At 28.4% G+C, this 19,941-nt stretch overlaps 2 protein-coding genes across 3 annotated transcripts; one reads left to right on the top strand and one right to left on the bottom strand.

Annotated features, from left to right (window-relative positions):
* The first annotated feature begins 155 nt into the window (after window positions 1-155).
* Window positions 156-10,051, top strand: LOC107450822 (SH2/SH3 adapter protein dreadlocks). 2 transcript variants are annotated; one of them, XM_071181333.2, is made up of 4 exons: window positions 156-432; window positions 1,349-2,382; window positions 4,168-4,327; window positions 9,864-10,051. In XM_071181333.2, exons 1-4 carry the CDS (start codon window positions 414-416, stop codon window positions 9,866-9,868), a joined length of 1,218 nt encoding a protein of 405 aa, XP_071037434.1. In that variant the 5' UTR covers window positions 156-413; the 3' UTR covers window positions 9,869-10,051. The 2 variants fall into 2 exon arrangements, with proteins under 2 accessions (XP_071037434.1, XP_015922214.1); XM_016066728.4 differs by lacking the exon at window positions 9,864-10,051 and having other exon boundaries at window positions 4,168-7,652.
* Window positions 10,052-11,501: 1,450 nt separating this feature from the next.
* On the bottom strand, window positions 11,502-19,769 carry LOC107456141 (uncharacterized). Its single transcript, XM_087150389.1, has 4 exons — window positions 19,635-19,769; window positions 18,034-18,177; window positions 14,496-14,690; window positions 11,502-11,733 (listed from the first exon to the last, which is right to left on the bottom strand). Exons 2-3 carry the CDS (start codon window positions 18,164-18,166, stop codon window positions 14,503-14,505), a joined length of 321 nt encoding a protein of 106 aa, XP_087006515.1. The 5' UTR covers window positions 18,167-18,177; window positions 19,635-19,769; the 3' UTR covers window positions 11,502-11,733; window positions 14,496-14,502.
* Window positions 19,770-19,941: the final 172 nt, after the last annotated feature.

The raw sequence follows: 19,941 nt of genomic DNA, 5'->3' as shown, positions 1-19,941 counted from the left end.
CAAGAAATCTCTTATTTTCAATCTTTTACAAGCTGAAATGAATGCAGGAGCATTCAGACTGACATTGACATATGAAAATTATGTTGGTGCGGTGGTTGTCATTGCTTTTGCTACATGACAAGCCATATTTTAAAAAAAAAAAATTCATCCTAATAACTGGCAACCGTAATAAGAAAATCAATTCAGACAGTTAGAGAAATGTGAGAAAGGAAATCTTAATTAATAAATTAATAAAGCTATAAATGATGCTCGGAGTTCAGGAAAAACGATAACAAAAATTATATTGAACTTTATTCTTTTAGAAAGTGTTTCGTAAAGATTCCCTAAGTATCGAAACATTACTTGTGGACCGTATTTTACGATGTGTGAAACTGAACCATATTAAATTTTAATTTAAGTTTCTTATATGTATCATGTCCCACCATAAAATGGGTCAGTAGATTTAATGAAAAATTTTATAATTTACATTTGAATTTAGAACAGTTTTTCTGTAAATATGCACATATCTTTGTTGTTTCATGTAGCTATTGTGACACATAAAATGCATTGAAATTTTTTCCTTCTTTTATCTTTATATTTCTGTATACTTCTATTTAAGATAGAAATCTTTGAACTAATCATTAAATTACTTAATTTTCACTAATGTATTTAATATATTCTTATAATAAATATAACAATTAAAACAAGTTACAGGTTGAACAAGATAATGGCTGTTAAACACTTAAGACATTATTTAAATCCTTGTTTAACAATAATTTTCTGCATTATACTTTCAAAACAATTGCAAGCTTATCACTTTCCTGTTAATGAAACTAGGCAGAGCTTTAATTAGTTGGTCAGGTAATTTGATATACTCATTATGTAGCTTAAATGCAATTACTTCTTTAGCAATTATTTCCTAATCAAGTTAATACATACATGAAATTAGATAGTCATCTGATCCTTGTCTACTTTCCTTCTATGTCAAAACTTTTGCCTTTTTTTAGTTATTATAATGTAAGTGTAAAGCAGTAATTTAGACTTTGTCTAGGGTTGGAATTTTTTAATTGTTTATTGATAATATTAATTTGCAGTTGCAAACATTTTCATGATTATGAAATAAGACTTTAATGACATTAATACTTTAAATTTACAGATTAAATTACTATTTAACCTTTTGTTTTAAATAAACTCAAAAGAGAAAAAAAAAAAAATTTAAATGTATTTTTCCAATATTTGAAATTTTTACATATTTTTATCAAAATTTTTTGTGTATTTTTGAAAAATCTCCTTAAACTTTTTGTATGTTTTTTGTAAGATATATATGTTAGATATTTGAAAGATCACTAATTTTATGATTGAATTTTAGGAAAAACAGACGATACTTACGTTATTGCTAAGTACGATTATACAGCTCAAGGAAGTCAAGAGCTTGATATCAAGAAAGGGGAACGACTCATTCTCTTAGATGACAGCAAACACTGGTGGAAAGTACAAAATGCAAAACACCAGTCTGGTTTTGTACCTTCAAACTATGTCAAAAGAGAGAAACCATCTATATTTGATAGCATTAGACGGAAAGTTAAGAAAAAAACTGAAGCCAAAATGTCACCCACTGCTTCTCCCATTGCTACAAAAGAAGTAAATGTCGACTCGCCTCGTAACACCTGTGACAAAACCAATACATACACCGGTACATCTGCAATTGTTAAATTCAATTATGAGGCTCAGCAAACTGACGAGATATCGCTTGCGAAAGGAGCGAGAGTGACTGTTATGGAAAAATCCAATGACGGTTGGTGGAAAGGTGAATGCGAAGGTGTCGTCGGATGGTTTCCTTCGAATTATGTTTTAGAAGAGGCAGAAGATACTAATGACAGCAGCCACAATTATACTCCAGCAGGTTCTGCTAATAATACTCTGCAAGGTGGGGGTTGTTTAGATGTGGTGCTAGCCCTGTATTCTTTTACCTCTCAAAACGAAGAGGAGTTGAGCTTCCAGCGAGGCGAGCATTTAGAGATTCTCGATAGACCTGAAAATGATCCTGATTGGTGGAAAGCCAGAAATCAAAGAAATGAAGTGGGATTAGTGCCAAAGAATTACGTGCAGGTAGTTTGCCACGGTAATTCAGTCGAAACTTATCCTGGGAAAAACTTTCCTCTATCTAGTAGTGCTGATATTTTAATGGATAACGGAGTTTCACGTAAGGAAACTAGCTTATCTCTCGGAGCAAGTGGAGGGTCTCCGGCCCTGTTCCGTAATAAATTTGGTAGCTTGCAAGAAAGACCTGATCTGACTGGTAAAAGCTGGTATTATGGTAGTATAACTAGAAGTCAGTGTGATCAAATGTTAACTGAGTATGCAGAAGATGGTGATTTTATAGTTAGAGATAGTGAAACAAATGTAAGTTTAAAATTGTGATAAATTTTATTTTGCTCAAAAATCAAAAAAATTCCATGTTTAATAATTTCATTATTGTCTTTTATATTTAGCTTTCAAGTTAATTTCATTTTATAAAATTTTATCGAATTATTTATTTACTTGTGTAAATCAGTGGTTTACTAATTTCTCAACGGTATTAGATATTTTATAAAATTTTATTAAAACATAGAAATCAGGTATCTGTCCAGGACAAATTTACTACCGCTTAGCGGTACCTTCACAAATTCAACTTTAGGAAAAACGGTAGTTTCACGAAATACTTTGTCTTAAAATTTTATTTTTGTATCCCATAAGAAACGATAAATCCGTATTTTTACCTTATTTTTGTGTTGAATTTTTAATGTAATTTCTAATTTTCACAAATTATGTCTAAATATTCACAAAATAGGTAGGTACCTCTCAGAAAAACCAAGACAGACCCCTGGAAATATTTTCTAGCCAGATAACAGGTTGTCAATAAAATAACAGGTTATTTGACAAAATATTTCAAGTCCAGATTAATTATTCAATTAACAAAAAACTAATAACTGAATTTAAGAAATGTCAGTTGTTTCTTCTCATTTAAATAATAATTTACTAGTTTGTAATAGTTGAGTAAGTTGTAAGTACTTGAGTTTGTAATATTCTAAAAGGTGTAATTAAAAGTTTGCAAAATGATGCTTCTTGTAAGTCGGCAAAAACTTTATCTAATAGGTCTTATTCTTTTAAGTTTCAACTTGAATTTTTAGAAAATATAATTAGTAGAAGCTTACAAATTATATCATCAGACTTGCCCGAATAATATAAAAGTGATAATGTGTCTTAGGCTAAGCATGTAAATCTGTGAAGCAAACTGCACATGCCTGACCAAGCATATTAATATTTTATCAGAAATACCAATTAAACAACCCCTTTAATTTTGATGAAATTTGCTAGTACATGGGATATTTAAATGTGTGTACTAAAATAGGAGAGAAAAATTATTATATTTATTTGATAAAAAAAATTATAATTATTTGATAAGACCTAAATGCTGATATGCATACAATTTTTGATAGTGCTTTGCTAATTAATAATGTTCTGCATTTACTCTGTTAATGCATATTTATGTTTAATACACACTTAAAAGTTTCACTTATTATTAGCTGTTTTCATGTATTTACTTTTTCCTTTACTTTTTATTGTCCCTCCTTTTTTTAAGGATGTAGGATTGAAGTTAGTTATAAGATTAACATTGCAGTAAATTCCTTTGAGAACATTGATGATTTTTTATCAATTAAGATTATTGCCTTTCTCTAAGAAAAATTTCATTAAGTTTTAAAATTATATAAGGGGAAATTTTTGTTTTTGTGAAACTTATGAAACATAAATTTATCAGGAGTAATTTTGAAACTATAACAAGCAAATGTATAAATATATGTATATATATATATTTGACTAAGGAATTAAAATTACATGCATTATTATTAAGTCATTATTTAATGCCTTATTGGATTTGTTTAAGAATGTGTAACAAGTAAATTTTTCATATTTACTTTGAAATTATAGTGGTTCTGCCCAGGTTTTTTTTTTTATTCCATATAGCTTCACATCTATAAATTATCATTAATATATTTTTAATTCTTGGAAATGGCAAAGTTTTCAATAATAGAGGAAATATTTGAAAGCAAATTATTAATTTTTTTTTTTGTTGTATTTTTTTTTTTTATTATTCAAATTGCTTGCCAGTTCTTATTTTTAATTCTGCAGGTTCTTATTCTTTTATAGGTAGGAGATTATTCTATTTCTCTGAAAGCAACCGCAAGGAACAAGCATTTTCGAGTGCACGTAGAAGGACGTGTCTTTTGCATAGGACAAAGGAAGTTTGATACTCTTGATGATTTAGTAGAACATTATAAAAGAGCTCCTATATATACTAGTCCTAGAGGTGACAAGTTATATTTAATCAAGCCTTTTCAAAAAATTGCTAAAAATACTTCAAAATCATAATAATGGTTAACTTTTTATTATCAATTAAATAATCATCTTTTTCATTTATACATTTGTGCTCAAATGATCTGAGCATGTACTACTCTCTTCCTGGAATGGTTGTTGCATGAAGTTCTTACAGAATTTAACAGTGCCATTCTTATTAATAGTATAAATATATATATTTGTTTCTTGCTATGTAACCTGTTTACCACGAAGTGCCTTTACTTTGGCTCCTTTCTTTAAACTTTACAAACTTAAATCTGTTTATTCCCTAAATAATCGACATAGCTGCCAACTTTTGCTTTATGTGTGGATTTTACGTTTTCCTCCTTGTCTTCTGGTTTAATATATTCTCACTTTCATTGATAATTCCCCTAAAGAGTTTTAAAAAATGAAAAAGTTTAATGCTTAAAAAGTTTTCTTTAAAAAAGGGAAATTTCATAATTTCTCCTATCAAAGTTAACTTTTTGCTAAATTTATTGCTTGCTTAAGTATTAACTGTTAATTAATAGCCTCATTTATAGTAATCAGTTTGAAGCTTTATTTTTGAATATTCTGAACTTAAATTATTATTTTAAATTTATATAATTATTTTATTTTTTCTAAAGTATTTAAATTCAGTTTTACTACTAAATAATGACGTAAGCCTAATTTATTTTTGAAAATTTCAAATTTTCTGTTTGAAACATTCTAATTTTTTTTTTTTTTGAAACATTCTAATTTTTTTTTTTCAAATTTATAATTTTATTTTACAGGTACTAACTATAAATTATTTAGAATTAAAAATCTATTTAAATTTATAGTTAATGTTTTATTTTTTTCATATCTGATGAACTCTAAAATTTCTTGTATCTTAAATATTTAATATATTACTTAATATTTGCATAAAATTTTACACACTTTTATTAGATTATTTCCTTTTCATGTTGGCAGCTATGATAATAAAACTCATACATATTTGGTGACATATGGCCACATTTTTTTGTAGAAATGAGTTAAAGTTAGAGTTTATGTTTGCACAACTTACGAACTGTTGCTGTAAAGTCCTTTTTAATCCAAATAGTGTTCTGATTTATCTTATTTTGTTTTAAAAAAGGTTTAAAGTTAGATAAGTAAAAAATTATTTTATCATTTTTTTCAATTTATTACTTTTTTTACATTTAATAGAATATTTCAGTGTGCTTTGGAAGTTTAAAATTTGTTATTTTTTATTTAGTAGTTTGTATGTTGTGTAAAATTTAAAAGCTGATTTTATTATATTTCTCATGAAAAATGTGACTTAGAGTTTGCTTAAACTTCAACATCTCCAAGGAACTCGTAACTTTTATTTAATCTGATGTTATAATCAAATGGCACTTCTTAAATATGCTATTTTTTAAATTATAAGTACTAATTTATGAATTTTGTTCTGTGTATGTGTCTAGTTTTATAACTAATTTAAATGGTTTGAGAAATTGGGATATAAATTTATGAGAGCTTAAAATTTTCTTCGCAACTGTATGTATAAGCCTTAAAAATTATTAATCTTCCCTTGGCAAGAATTTAGTATAATGTAAATAATATGAGGAAAAAAAACAAAAAAAAATTTTAGAAAGTTGTTTTTTTTTATTTTTAGAATGAATGTTGAGACACTAGTAACTTAAATGATTTGTATCTATTTTACATTCCATTTTGTAGTTTAAGTAATTCATATATTTTCATGTATTTGTTTTTGTACTGTTCTTTTATTGTAGTTATTTGTGTTAGATCGTTTGCACTATTTTTTATTGAAATCTTTGCATTAAGCTTGTTTCTCGTCATCATTTATTGCCATAGTATTTTTTTAAAAAATTTTATGTGATAAGATAAATCCCATATTTTGCTGTTAAAATAGTCAAAAAGAATTTTTTTTTATCAGTTTCACTGTTTATTTTCAAATGATTTTGAATTAACATTTTAATTTGGTGTACAATTTTCAAAAATTTTAAGTGACTTTCAAATCAGGTTACGAAAATGTCAAGTTTGTAGCTGCTGTTATCTGTGGTTTAGTATTTTTTAAAACTAGGTAACATGAAATTTAACATTGTTTCGCTTATATGTAGCCTCTACAAAATCATTATAAAATTGGGTAAAATATTTCTTGTAAAGTATTAAATATAATATTAAATCTATAAGTTCATCTTTTACTGTGAAATTGATCAATAATGACAGACTGGATAAAATCATTTATAAATTATGCAATTTAATAGTTTGATTTTATTTTAAATCTCTAATTTTGGACATAATTTATAATCTTTAATTATGTATGTGTGTAAATTACTAATACTCGATAGTAAGGTTAAAAGGGAAATGATAGAATACTTGAATCAAGTGCAATAGATTCATTGCATAGTAAAAATTATTCTGTTGTAGTTTATAAAATAATGCCTACAAGTTTTGCTTGTTACTTTTAAATAAGTTTAAAAAAATTTGTTAACAAACTTGTTATAATGATTGCCGTAGCAAGGAAAAATGCGAAAAATAATAATAATAATAATTGAAAATTAAGTATAAAACTATGAATAAAAGTAGAATGAACTAATTTAAAAATTGATGTGCTTAAAATAAATGTGCTTATCATCCATCCATTAATGGAGCACATAATTCAAATGTTTAACAGAATTTTTAAATCCTGTGTACACAGAGTGGGATGTAGCCGAACAGTTCCTTAAGGATAATAAATGCTGGGAGTTTATGGTAAAATGCCTTCCCCTCTAATTCCACCGTAAATCACCTCTTTGACATCCTATGCTCAAAATCCTTATTGTATGATTTCTTACTTCATCAATTCGTACCATCATTTATTCCATGTTTGCGATCTTAACCCACTGACGGTTCTGCACGTAAAAAGTCGCATTTTAACCTGCAGTCTTCTCTGCATAGCAAAACCGGTTTATCCATGCTAATGGATAGGGGAATAGTGTATAGTAGAGAATCATTCTCCTAATTTTGCCCATTTCCTTAACCGCCAGTGGGTTAAAATTTCTGTTGGCACTTTTTAAATACAAAGATTTCTCACCTTGACGAAATTCATTTATAGCATCAACATAATTTGAAGGCAGTTTCTGGCTTTCATCTGCACATCTTCACACATGGAGATGTTAATAGTCTTTTCCACTATTTAATGTACGTAGATGAAGCCTGGAAATCATTGAAGCAAGGGAAAGTTGCAGTTTTTAATGCTTTTCCGTTTAGCATCCTATTTCGAACCTATGCATTTTCCGTTGGTGTTGAAATGTTTCCTAGTTCGACTTATGATTCCTCTATTAACCTTACATCATTTAATGGCCTCTAGTTTCTGTGCTATAGTGCAAGATTTGGCATATTGGCTCGAAAAATTGCCATCAGTAAAGTGAGGAAAGATTTGAAACTGAGTTTGATTTTAGTATTACCGTGTCGCATGCAAGTTTAAAGATGCTTAACCTCAACCAATGCGCAAATCAACCATGGACAATTCAAGAAAGCAATCTATTTCAAGCTATCAACTCTAAAATTTCTTTTTTGTGTTATCTCCTTATTTTCAAGAGACTCTATGCAGGACGTAGCATTAAGTACGAACTCAAATGTTTTCACCCTGATTCTTAAGCGCATCCAGTGAAGTCAAACAGCTGGTGATGTCATTAGTCATGCTTTCAATAGTCTTTTATTGTTTCTCCATCTGCTTTAATTTATACCTTGATAATGCTGCTTTGGGGAAAAAGTGAATATGCATGAGGATGCAGTTTTTATTTATTTCTATCCTTTTGTATCCCACCTGAAGAAGTAGAAAAATTTGATGGAGTTGAGAAATTATGAGGGTGTTGGTCACTATGACAGGTGGATAGGAGCTTAATCAAATCTGTGGGGCTTGTTCGGTATTTTACAGTAGGTTTTTAATACAGATTACACTGAAAACAAATTCTTCACTTTGATTCAACTTTCAATAAAAGAAATCTATGAAATTTATTGTGGGATTAATTTAAACAGGTGTTATTGAAAATTAAATCTTGAATGCTCATATTTGCGACATTTCTTAAAAAGATTTTGAAGCATTATTTTCAGAAGTTAATAGGCTAAATTATATTAATGTACAACATCAAATGCAAACTTATAAAAATATGATTTTATGCATTTTGAAAAATATAATTATTTTTGTAGTCAGAAATCTCATTTAAAAAAAAAAAAAATTCTTCCTAATTTGAAATTGTGTAATGCAAATGTTAGTCGTGTTTTTCTGTAGTGGCATAAAATATATTTCTTGACTACTAAATCAAAATTTCACTATCACAATATACAGAATTTCACTTGTTGTTGGGTTTTTTTTATTTTTCACAACAATTAGAAATGAAATTTAGAAAAGAGCATTTTTAAGAATTTTTTTTTAAAAAAACTTCTAATAATTCCTGAGTTTTTCATATGAATTAATAAATTAAATAATTTCTGTAATTTTAACTTTTTAAATAAATTTTCTAAAGAAATTGTATTTTAATCTGATTGAAATTTGAAAATAAAAGCAATTTATTGAAATGTAGTTATTTTCAAATGAGCATTAAGTATTTTCTCTGTTCTAGGAATTAATAACATAAGCGGAAACTTTTCAAATATATTTTTCTGACTTAGAAAAGAAATTTTTTTAGTATTCAGGTTAATTGCAATATTATAATAAACTGTTATCTTTTTATTAGGTTTATAAAATCAAATTGTACACTTGATAACTAAATATGTGTTAAAACATAAACTTATGAATTGGGACTGTTACATAAAAAAAATTCTATTTTTGTAATTTGTTAGTTTATGTCATGAAATCAAGGAATTATTTTCTACTTAAGTGTGTATTTTGTGAATGGTATTTTTTATTTTTTTTTAAATCTTCATTAGACAACTATTTTGTATTACACAAAAGCAACCTTGTTCCCCCCTCCCCCTAAATCTGAGTTTGGTGTAGATATTTTAGTTTTTGCATTTTGATAATAAAAATTAAATACCATTTTTATATGTCAATTTGACATTTATGCATTTAAGAATCTAAAGCATTTTACTTAAATTTTAGCAATTTACTGCTTAATGCAAAGATTTCATTAATTTTTTTTTTATCTCTTGCAAGATAGTTGTGGTAGCACTAGTCTACATTTTATGTAATTTATTCACGTTAGTTATCTATTTATTACAAATTCTAATTATATAAATGTAGATATATCTAAATTTGTTTCAAAATCTTAATTTTTTTCCTTTTATTTATCATATTGAATCATTTCACTAGTCAATATCCTACTCAATTTGAATGTTTGCTTATTTGTGTGATTGTTCTTTAATATGTAAAACTTTCAGGAAAAACAACAAAAAAAAGCTATTAAATAATGAATATTAGCTTTTCATATTTATGATAAAAAAATATTTGTATTTAATAACTAGAAGATATGTTATGAGTTTAGAATTTTAAATTTGTTATGTAAAAAACTGTGATATTTTGATTCATTTATTTATTTTTTATGCAGAATGACATTGCAGCTGTATATTGTAGCTGCTGCAGATGCGATCTGAACTGTGTTGTGAATGTAATTTTATTACTTTTACCGTAGTCCTAGCATAGATGTATTAAACCTAAATCTTCTCTGCAATTTCATGCACAGAGTAAAGCAGCTGACGAAATAATAACTTGTTTGAAAAAAACATCTCTTGGTTGTTTCCTTTCTTTCATATTTGAATAGGTAAGTGGATAAAGCAAGAAGAAGAAATTATTTCTAAAAAAAAAAGCCTGCTGCTTAGAAACTTTGTTAATGGGGAGGCATTAATGTCTATAATGTAATTTTTTATTTTTTTTTAAATTCTTGTTACTTTCATCCACTTACTCCATTCGTTATATAATTTATTGCTGTAAGCATCTGTCCTTGCGGGCAGATTCATATTGATTTTCCTCAGGTTGATGGTATGTACGAGGTCACAGTGAACGTACATGGTTCGAAAAACATCAGGGTGAGTTGACCTTACTCCTCTGCTGAGAGCATATTTCCCCAGATCAGTTTTTCTTTTCCTCCCAAATTATTGCACTTTTTAAGTTACAATAACTTTTTCAAAAATAGAATTTGTATTTTGTTAAAAAATGTAAAAAAAATTTTGCATCAAGGAAAAATATATCAGTCGGTTTTACGCAATTCTTGCATAAATTAGCATATTTGTTAAAAAATAATGTAAGTAAAAATATATTAAATTAGTAATAAAGGTCCCTCTAAGGAATTCAGGCCAATAAATAAGTAGACTTATAAAGTTATTGTGTTTGTTTTTAACATTAAAAAAAATGTTCTTTTCAAAATGCAAATTAATATGGTATAAGGGATTAAAAAATGTCTCGCGGATCACAGAAAATGTCACGGGTCAATTTAGTATCCGACATAACGAACATAGACTGCACAGTGGAGAAAAGGTGTCGCTACATTCAGGCTATTGTGCGCCGCAGTTGGGATACGATGTCATTACGTTTGGACTACTAAAGGCTCAAATTTCTTGTTTATAGTAACCCATGCTGATCAGTGCCGTTCCTGGCGGGTATGCAGCGAATGCCCCGCACGCAGGCGCCCAATTTAAGGGGCGCCAAATTCAACTATATACATAGTATATAGGGGCGCACAAAATTATTCTTGCACGCAGGCGTTCGCCACCCCAGGAACGGCACTGATGCTGATGCCCCTCTTCTAGGAGCTATTTGTGTATCCTCAATCGCGTAACCTAGCACAGCCGACCAGGGCATCGCTCCAAAAACTTGTCTCTCTTCCTGCACAAACACGATTTTCCCACATGACATGTTTTTAGATCTTTTTTTCTTTTCCCATACGTTTTTAACTGAGTTCAAAATAGAAAGCTCGCCAATTATTAATTTTTAGTTATAAGATATTATCAAGACAGTACATTTGTTAAAATTTGAGTTTGAAAAAATGCTTTAATAATAACTTTTTAGCTGTGCAAAATGATAGTTAATCTGAACAGATGCGATATAAAAAATATTGAATCTAGAACTTGCCTTTACTTAACCTTTAGAAAAGTTCTTGGATCCAGATAGTTTGAGCTTTAGATATAAGGCTTTTGTTTAAAATTACCATTATGAGGTGAATAATTCAAATATAAATTACAGAGACTAGTTTAATATTTCAAAGTCAGAAGTAGTATATTTATTTTTTACAACATTAAAAATATTAATAATTCATTTAATTGCAGGAACAAAATGATTATTTGTTCATTACACTCTTTGGCTTTTCAATTCATTACAAATATTTTTTTTTTAAACAAATTTAGTTTATTCTAGTGTTACAAACATGCTGTTGTAAGTATTGGAAAATTAAACATTCTTCTTTTCCTTCGATTACAGAATATCTGAAATATAAAAATAAGTTTTTCTCATACACATTAACTTAAGAGCAAAGTAAAATATTCCAGTAATAATTTCATACATGATATATATGCCTATCAGGAAGTCATACCTCCCTGTAACGAAATAGCACTTAAGGGTCAGGCTTTATTTGTTTAATTATGCCTTAAAAATTTTACAGCATAATTATCTGGTCATGTATGTTTTAAACTTGTTTAGATATAGTGGAGGTAAATATCATTTTAAATAAAATTTTCATGATCAAATGGTAAATCTACAGTTGCTTTTGGCGGTAAGAAAATCAAGTATATAATTAATGAACAGTAATTTTAAACAATAATTATTTAAAAGTCAAGCGAGGTTTTTTTTTTACTACAAAAAAAATGAAGTCGTGAAAAAATAGCTTTAATAGTTGGTTTTGTTAAAATTTTCAAGATATTTTCTTTACACAGAACGAATAAACACGAGTTTTTTATTTTTACAAGAAAAAAATTTGGTCAGGAGAGAGTTAGAGCTGAATATCAACTTGACATTTCAGTATATCACATCGATTTATAAAGGGCAAAACTTTTGGTAACGAGAAAAAAAACAAGACATTGACAATAATTGTGTGTTTCACACTCACTATAAATACTTACTGTTGGCACAAAGGTTACTCAAAATTCTGTGAAATTAAGTTGTTTTTTTTTTTTTTTTTTTTTTTTAGGTTTTTATTGTCAAAATCTACAGTGTGCCAACAATGGAACACAAAGTATATAAGCGGTGTAATTTTGGGTTACAGAAATATTCAACTTCTATATAAAGTGGTCCTAAACTTCTGAATAGTCCAAACCCAGATTTTGAAACTGATTTCAATTTTTTAAAGAAACTTAAAAGTAACTGAGAGAAGCGAGGGGAATTTTTGCTTTCATAAATGCAAAATTTTCTTCTAGAACGAAAGTGAAACCTCTAACTCTATATTTTATGTTTAAATTTTTATGTAAAAAAAGGAAAAAGTTATGTTTGTTCAAGAATGAAAAAAAATTTGTACTTTCCTAAATAATCCTCAATTTTTATAATTTCTCGAAGTTTGATGTACATTTTGCGACGCATGATGATTTAAACAGGGTGGCCACCCACCTGGAATTATCGGGGAATTTTTTTTACACTGGAAAAATCAGGGAAATTTGTATAAAACCTGGGAAAATCAGGGAATTTTAAAAAAGGTCGAATTTTTTTTTCTTTTTTAATTTCACTAATTTAAATTATTTACTAATTTTCTTAATTTAAATTATTTCATCCATTATACCAACTTTTTTGAGACGGAAATGTATCGCCAAACAGTTGAAATGTCATCAACTTAGTGATACTTTGCTTGCATCTAAATTTGCTCCATTACAGCTCTGTTAAACTAGAATGCCACATAAAATTCTCCCACGGTTGCTAAACGAATGTAGAAACCTTGTGCAATTTAGGAAAGATTCTGGTGGAGGTGGAAGAAGGGATTAGGATATTAGCTTCTGTTTTTAAATTCTGTCTTTGGGCTGAATCCATTTATGACTCAAGTTTTGTTCCAATGCTTTGGTGGTAATTTTTTTCTATTTTTACAAAATGTTTTAGTATTTTTAACTTTATAAATTTCTCTAAAAATTAGTTGATTATAATTTAATAATAGATTTTATATTGCACTCTTTTTCTGAAAGCTTTTCTACTCCCATTCAAATAAATCTGTGAATTATTTTTTCTCAGCAAACCAACCAATCACACATTTTTTTACAATCGCTAACAGCAATGTTTGTCAACAAATTTTTACAATTGTTGCATTAATGCTAATGTTTTCTATTTCATTTTAACCTTTTAGAACAAATTTTAATTTTAAAAAAAAGTTTTTTTTAGAACTAACTATATATTAATAATTAATTTTATTCTTCTATTGGTCAATATATGATTTTGATTCAAAATTTTGTACCAAACATTAAAAAATAAATAATAAATCTTGCCAAAATGTCAAAATAAATTATTTATTCAAGATGATATGTTAAAAAAATAACATTTTGAATGAAATATTTTATTATATAGACACTTTTCTTGTACACATACATCCTACATTTTATAAGAAAAAAGAAAAACCTGGAAATTTTAAGATTTTTATCTGGAAAAATCAGGGAAATTTGAAATCTGATTTGAGTGGCCACCCTGTGAACATCTCTGAAAACATGTTCCAGGAATGTAATATTTCAATAATACTCCGTTGTTGAACCTAACCAGTAAGAAATATGTGAACTCAAATTTGGCACTTTTTAAAACGATTTTACATCTTTTACAATTACTCCTTTCGTCCAAAATGAGTTGCTACAGTTAGATCGAAAATTTTGTCCCAAATTAGTTGCTACCATTCAAGTAGGTGGAGTCATAAATAACTTCCGTTGTAGTTAAGTCGATCACCACCAGTAAAATTATTCTAATAATGAATTAACTATTCATCAGTTAGAAGATAAATTTATGTGATTACTGGTGGAAGACTCCTTGTAAAATTGGGCGTGGCTAAAGAGTGTGCGAACTCTAAGATTTTTTTAATTAATTTAGTACTGATTTTAGGAAGGTATGCTTGGTAAATGTATGCTGTTGATTGTTATCACCCTGAAATCTCTAAAAAAATATTCAAACAGAATTATAAAATCATCAGTTCAAATGTAGCAACTAATTTCGGACAAAGGGAGATTTATAAATATATATACTTATAAATTTTTTTGACTGTAGTATTTAACACATATTAAAGATTTGTGACCTTAATTTCACTCTTGAAGAAACAAGATGTTTCGAATGACTTTCTTTTCCAACTCTTCTTTGTTTTGCTCTCTGTTAATGTCTACAAATTGTGTAGCATCTTGTTTACAGTAGCTGAATATAAATCCCCGCTTGCAATGAAAACCTTCGCCACAGCACTCGAAAGTTCTTCCGAATCTGAATTTTTTGCAGCACACTGTAAAGAATTGAGAAAAATAACTATTTTTGAATAATAATTAAAAATCTTAAATAACAATTTTTCATCAAGGCCTGTAAGATGGTTTAAAAATTAAGATAATAGAACGATTTTGGCATTTCAATAATTACCACAAAATTTTAAACTCCAAGTAAATTAAGTCAAGAAAAAAATCTGAGATTTAAATTTACATTAAACGAAAGCCTATCAGGGAACGCGGAACCGGCTCTAACCGGTTCCAGACAGACTAACAGACTCTCATATTTTTTAAATGAAGGAGCAAGGAACGTTTTAAGTTTAGAATTTTTCACTTTATACTTGTGTAATTAAATTTATAATTTAAAAAAATAATAATAATTTTCTTATGTCTGAATTCAGAAGAAGAAAAAAAAAATTTTTTTTCAATCGAGCTTCAATATATACAGTTCTGGCCAAATTATTAGACGCACTATAAGTTTCTATGTAAAAGCTTAACAATCAGGTGATACTATACAGCTATGTTTTTACGCTGCTGAAAATGGTTTGCACTTATTTAAGTTCGTGTATCAATTGGTTAAATTAGACGATATATTATACACACATATATATATATAGAGAGAGAATATTTATTACATCAGGTATTATATTAGTATATTATAATAATTGGACAAAATTATTAGAGGCATTGCGGTGTTTTAATAATTACATGTTTTGCACGAGTTTACATGCAATGCTTTTATATTTAAATATACAATGTAATGGGTTTTTATTCAGGAGATTTTTATATACTTCCTATTTGTATTTATTTTTAACGTATTGTATTACAATGTTAACCAACTGATACATGAACGTTAACAAGTGCAAACCGGTTTCAGTCGGGTAAATACAATAAAGCTGTATAGTATCACCTGATAATTAAGATTTCACACAGAATCTTACAGTGCGTCAGGGACTGTATATATGCCATGGTAAAAACTTCTTCAAAATCATCCCTTACTCATCCCCCCGCAAAGGAAATATACGTCCTTATGGCTAACCGATGGGAAAATTCTTGGTTTTAAATGTCATATCGAACAAAATAAAAAATTTAAAAAAAAAAACGTTAAATGAGAGATAAAGAAATGACAGGTAAGCAATTACTTTTTAAATTTTATTATAATTTTCAATCAATTCGAATCATGATGTTGAAATTGTAGATCCGAATTCTTCATTGCTATTTTGGGAGGTTTAAATAATTCTTCTCTTTCTGAGGTTATTTATATATGTCACGGCGAAAGACCGAAATCGGTGATTGTTGACTTTCACCGGTGAATGTCGACAAACACCAAATACGTCGGTGAAAGATCGAATATTTCATTACATTCTTGTACATTCAAACCCTCACCGGTGTATGTCGACAATCACACATATGCTTTGGTGAATGTCCGAAATATTTATTACATTCGATTTGATGTGAATTTATTCGTGGATATAATTACATTTATTCGATATTTTAACCCTACACTGATGTTTTTTTAAGGTTAAGTGCCACTTGCCACTGCCCGGTATACCCTACACTGATGTTTTTTTAGGGTCAAGAGCCATTGCCCGGTATATACTTGCCCGATACAACAAACACTGATGTTTCTTCTAATCTATCGTCAGTAAGTATTAAAATATAGAATAAATATATCAAATAAATATAATAATATTAACGAATAAATATAAAATTGGATATAACAAATATTTCGGACATTCACCAAAGCGAATATGTGATTGTTGACATTCACCGGTGAGTGTCAGAAATAAGGGTATTTAGCAAATATTTCGGACATACACCAAGCGACTACGTGAATGTTGACATTCACCAGATTTCGGTGTTTCACCGTAACATAAATGTATATTATCGTGAATGACCGAAATCAAGAGAATGTCGACTTAAGCCGGTGAATGTCAACAATCGCAAATCCCAAAATATTTGTTATATACGATTTGATATTAATTTATTCGTTCATTTTATTATATCTATTCGATATTTTAATATCTGCTGGAGGATAGATTAGGAGAGACATCAGAGTTCGGAGTACTGTTTAAATGCATACTGGGTAGTGGCACTTGACTTCAAAAAAACATTGATGTAAGGCATACCGGGGACAGAAGCACTTAACTAGACCTAGTATATTTTTCGGACATTACCTAAGTGATTATAAGCCTTCACCGGTAGAAATCAACAACCACTAATTTCGGTCAATCATGAAAACACATACACACGTATATATATATATATATATATATATATATATATATATATATATATATATATATATATATATATATATATATATATATATATATATATATATATATATATATATATATATATATATATATAAACACAAATTAACATGAATAAAATAAATAGAGAAACAAGAATGGTAAAAGCAAGTAGTAGTTATCAAGACACATCTATTGCTATAAATGCGATATTTCTGAATAAAGAATAATTATCCTAAGATAAAAATTATTCTTTATATGTGTCGATATCGCAAAAAACCTTATGTTGTAAAAAATCATGAAATAAAGGAAGATGTTACATCTTCCTTTATTTCATGATTTTTTTCATGAATTTATTCATACTAAAATCTGAAAAGAAACTAATTGAAGCATACAGTATCAAGAATTAGAAAACTACACTTAAATAATGAATTCTTGAATTCAACAAAAGAAATCAAACTTACCGGCGTGAATTAAAACGCTATATATATATATATATATATATATATATATATATATATATATATATATATATATATATATATATATATATATATATATATATATATATATATATATATATATATATATATATATATATATATATATATATATATATATATATATATATATATATATATATATATATATATATATATATATATATAAAGGAAAGAGACTCTTGTGATACTTCGGTGGTTACAGAAGCTTATCATAGTAAATTTGTAGCTTGTTTAATAGAGTAAAATTGGCACAAGTTTTTATATACCGTGCCAATCATGTTTATTATTTAACATGTTGATTCTGAATTTGATATGATTAAATTTATATAAATTAAAAAAAGAAACATATATTATTTTTTTAAGACACACAGAATGATTCCAAATTGTATGACCACTTAAAATTATGTTAGCTTCAAGCTGTTTTAATAATTTCAACAGGATTTAAATTAGAAAGTTAGTATAGAAGCTTTTCCATTATTTTGATCAACCCCAATGTGTCTAAGCTGTCACTGATATTGTAATGCTAGGTGCATAAGGAATTGAAAATTCAATACTTGATTGTAGGTTTTTGCTTTTAGATATCAGTATATTTTATTTTGTGAATTTACCTCCAATTGAACAAGGCATTCCATCGGGGCAGGTAGTTCCGGCTGCATATTCAACTTCGCCGTTCGTTCGAGCAATGCGTCCAACTACTATTTGCATTGAAATAACCATAACAAGAATCAGTGGAAAAAACATTGCTGCAAGATCTGAAAATTGAATTTTTTTTCCTTTAAATTACTAGTCTAATGTATGACATTTTAACGATTATAATATTTGTCCTGGGTATAAGAAGGCACGTATCTCCTATTTCTTCTAAAAAAAAAGAGGGAGACCACGAAAACCTCTCACGGTTAGCCTGACGGGAACCTAACCCATGATCCATCTACCACTGAGGCTATATTTTAAGTCGGCACTGTGGTCGGTGCATGCCGGATGCGGAATTTGCATCGACCAGACATTGCTGGTATTCGAACCCGGTTCACCTTATGGGCAGGTGAACGTTCTATCCCCTGGTAGGGCACTGGGCCCATGTCCAAGAGATCGTGGGTCGATCCCCGCAGGCTGAAGACTCCCCGTGTAGTAAATGGTGACTAATGCACGTTAAATCTGTCGAGTCATGTTCTCATAACAAATCATACCACAGGGGGTACTGATCCAGGAGTTTCTTGGATTGGTTCAAAATTACTAGGCTATGGAGTTGAACATTAATAGTCGTAAATCTAAAATTGGGTCGGCTGTTCAACGACAGTTATAAAATATATAAAAAAAAGTATTGTAATACTTCAATCAAAAAATAGATATATATAAAAATTATCGTTTGCACTTTTGGCAGCTGTTAAAAGTTTACTCTTCACAAATGGCCTTGTTGCACTAGTTGCATACACATTTTGTCATTCCGCGAATCTTAGATGGCCAGAAAAAAGCGCATTTTAAGTTGCGTCTGCCATAGGATTTTTTCGATGTTCAAAATGTCTTCAATGTTTATTTTGATGGAATTAAACATTCGACTGTTAAACGATTTTTACCGCAAATATCGAAAAGTACCATCGTTGCTTATCATCTTCGAATAACAAAACGCTCTCCGGAACAGTGAATGGACAGGACAAGTGCGACATCAAACAGTACATTCTAAGGTAAGCGACATGCTTTGTTGTATAATCTGAAATCCCGCAATTGTTGAAAGGTTGGCTAATAGCTCAAGATAGTGCTTTTTATATAAAAGGTTATAATAAGTGATTTTAAAAATAATTGTAATTACAATAAATCGAACATTCCTTAACTCTCTTTGAAACAGCCGATTTTGACAAAAATTTAAGACAAGCAGAATGTTAACCAGTTCGACCGTATATCACGAATTAATATTAAGCAGATATACTTAAAATACTTTATACTTTAAAAAATAATGGTTGCTAAAATATATAAAAAAGAAATAACGATGGACCTTAAGAAGTAAAAAGTTTTACATTTTGAGAGGTAAGCAATATTAGTGTCACCAAACTGATAACACTGAGCCGGAAAGTGTTAAAAATGTACATATTTCTTAGATTGATTTATCTCCTTGTTTAGTAATGTGTATGAATTGTATTAAGTATGAAATGTTGATATTCAACTAAATAATTTATTCTGAAAACAAAAATTTTAAGTCCATATAAAACGTACTTACATGAAAATGCCTGGACGACTAACAATTATTTGAAAACTAAAACAATTTTAGGAACATGGCTCTGTGTTATATTTATATGCAATTTATTATCAATGTAGACCTTTATCTTCTCCCTTCCTTCTAAAAAAACGAATAAAATCTCACTTTTTTTTTCTCACAACGGTGTTAAACGAATTATTTCTTATCGAATTTCTAAACGAATTATTTCTTATAGTATTATTTCTTATCGAAGAAAATAACTGACTAATTTGATGTAAAACTGTATAATCAGATGTTGGTGAACAAATATTAGTGATTCTGGAATAAT

This window comes from Parasteatoda tepidariorum, chromosome 8 (assembly GCF_982258835.1).
Source record: "Parasteatoda tepidariorum strain Cologne lab strain chromosome 8, Ptep-v5.0, whole genome shotgun sequence".
Taxonomy (NCBI): Eukaryota; Metazoa; Arthropoda; class Arachnida; order Araneae; family Theridiidae; genus Parasteatoda; species Parasteatoda tepidariorum.
The sequence above is the reverse complement of the archived record's forward strand: the minus strand, read 5'-3'. Positions and strand labels throughout refer to the sequence as shown.

Excerpts from the sequence above, each read along its gene's own strand:
- LOC107450822 (XM_016066728.4), top strand. Across the intron at positions 2,383-4,167 it reads TTAGAGATAGTGAAACAAAT|GTAGGAGATTATTCTATTTC; the intron begins GTAAGTTTAAAA and ends ATTCTTTTATAG.
- LOC107456141 (XM_087150389.1), bottom strand. The coding sequence starts at position 18,166 with ATGTTTTTTCCACTGATTCTTGTTATGGTTATTTCAATGCAAATAGTA. Across the intron at positions 14,691-18,033 it reads AATGCCTTGTTCAATTGGAG|TGTGCTGCAAAAAATTCAGA; the intron begins GTAAATTCACAA and ends AATTCTTTACAG.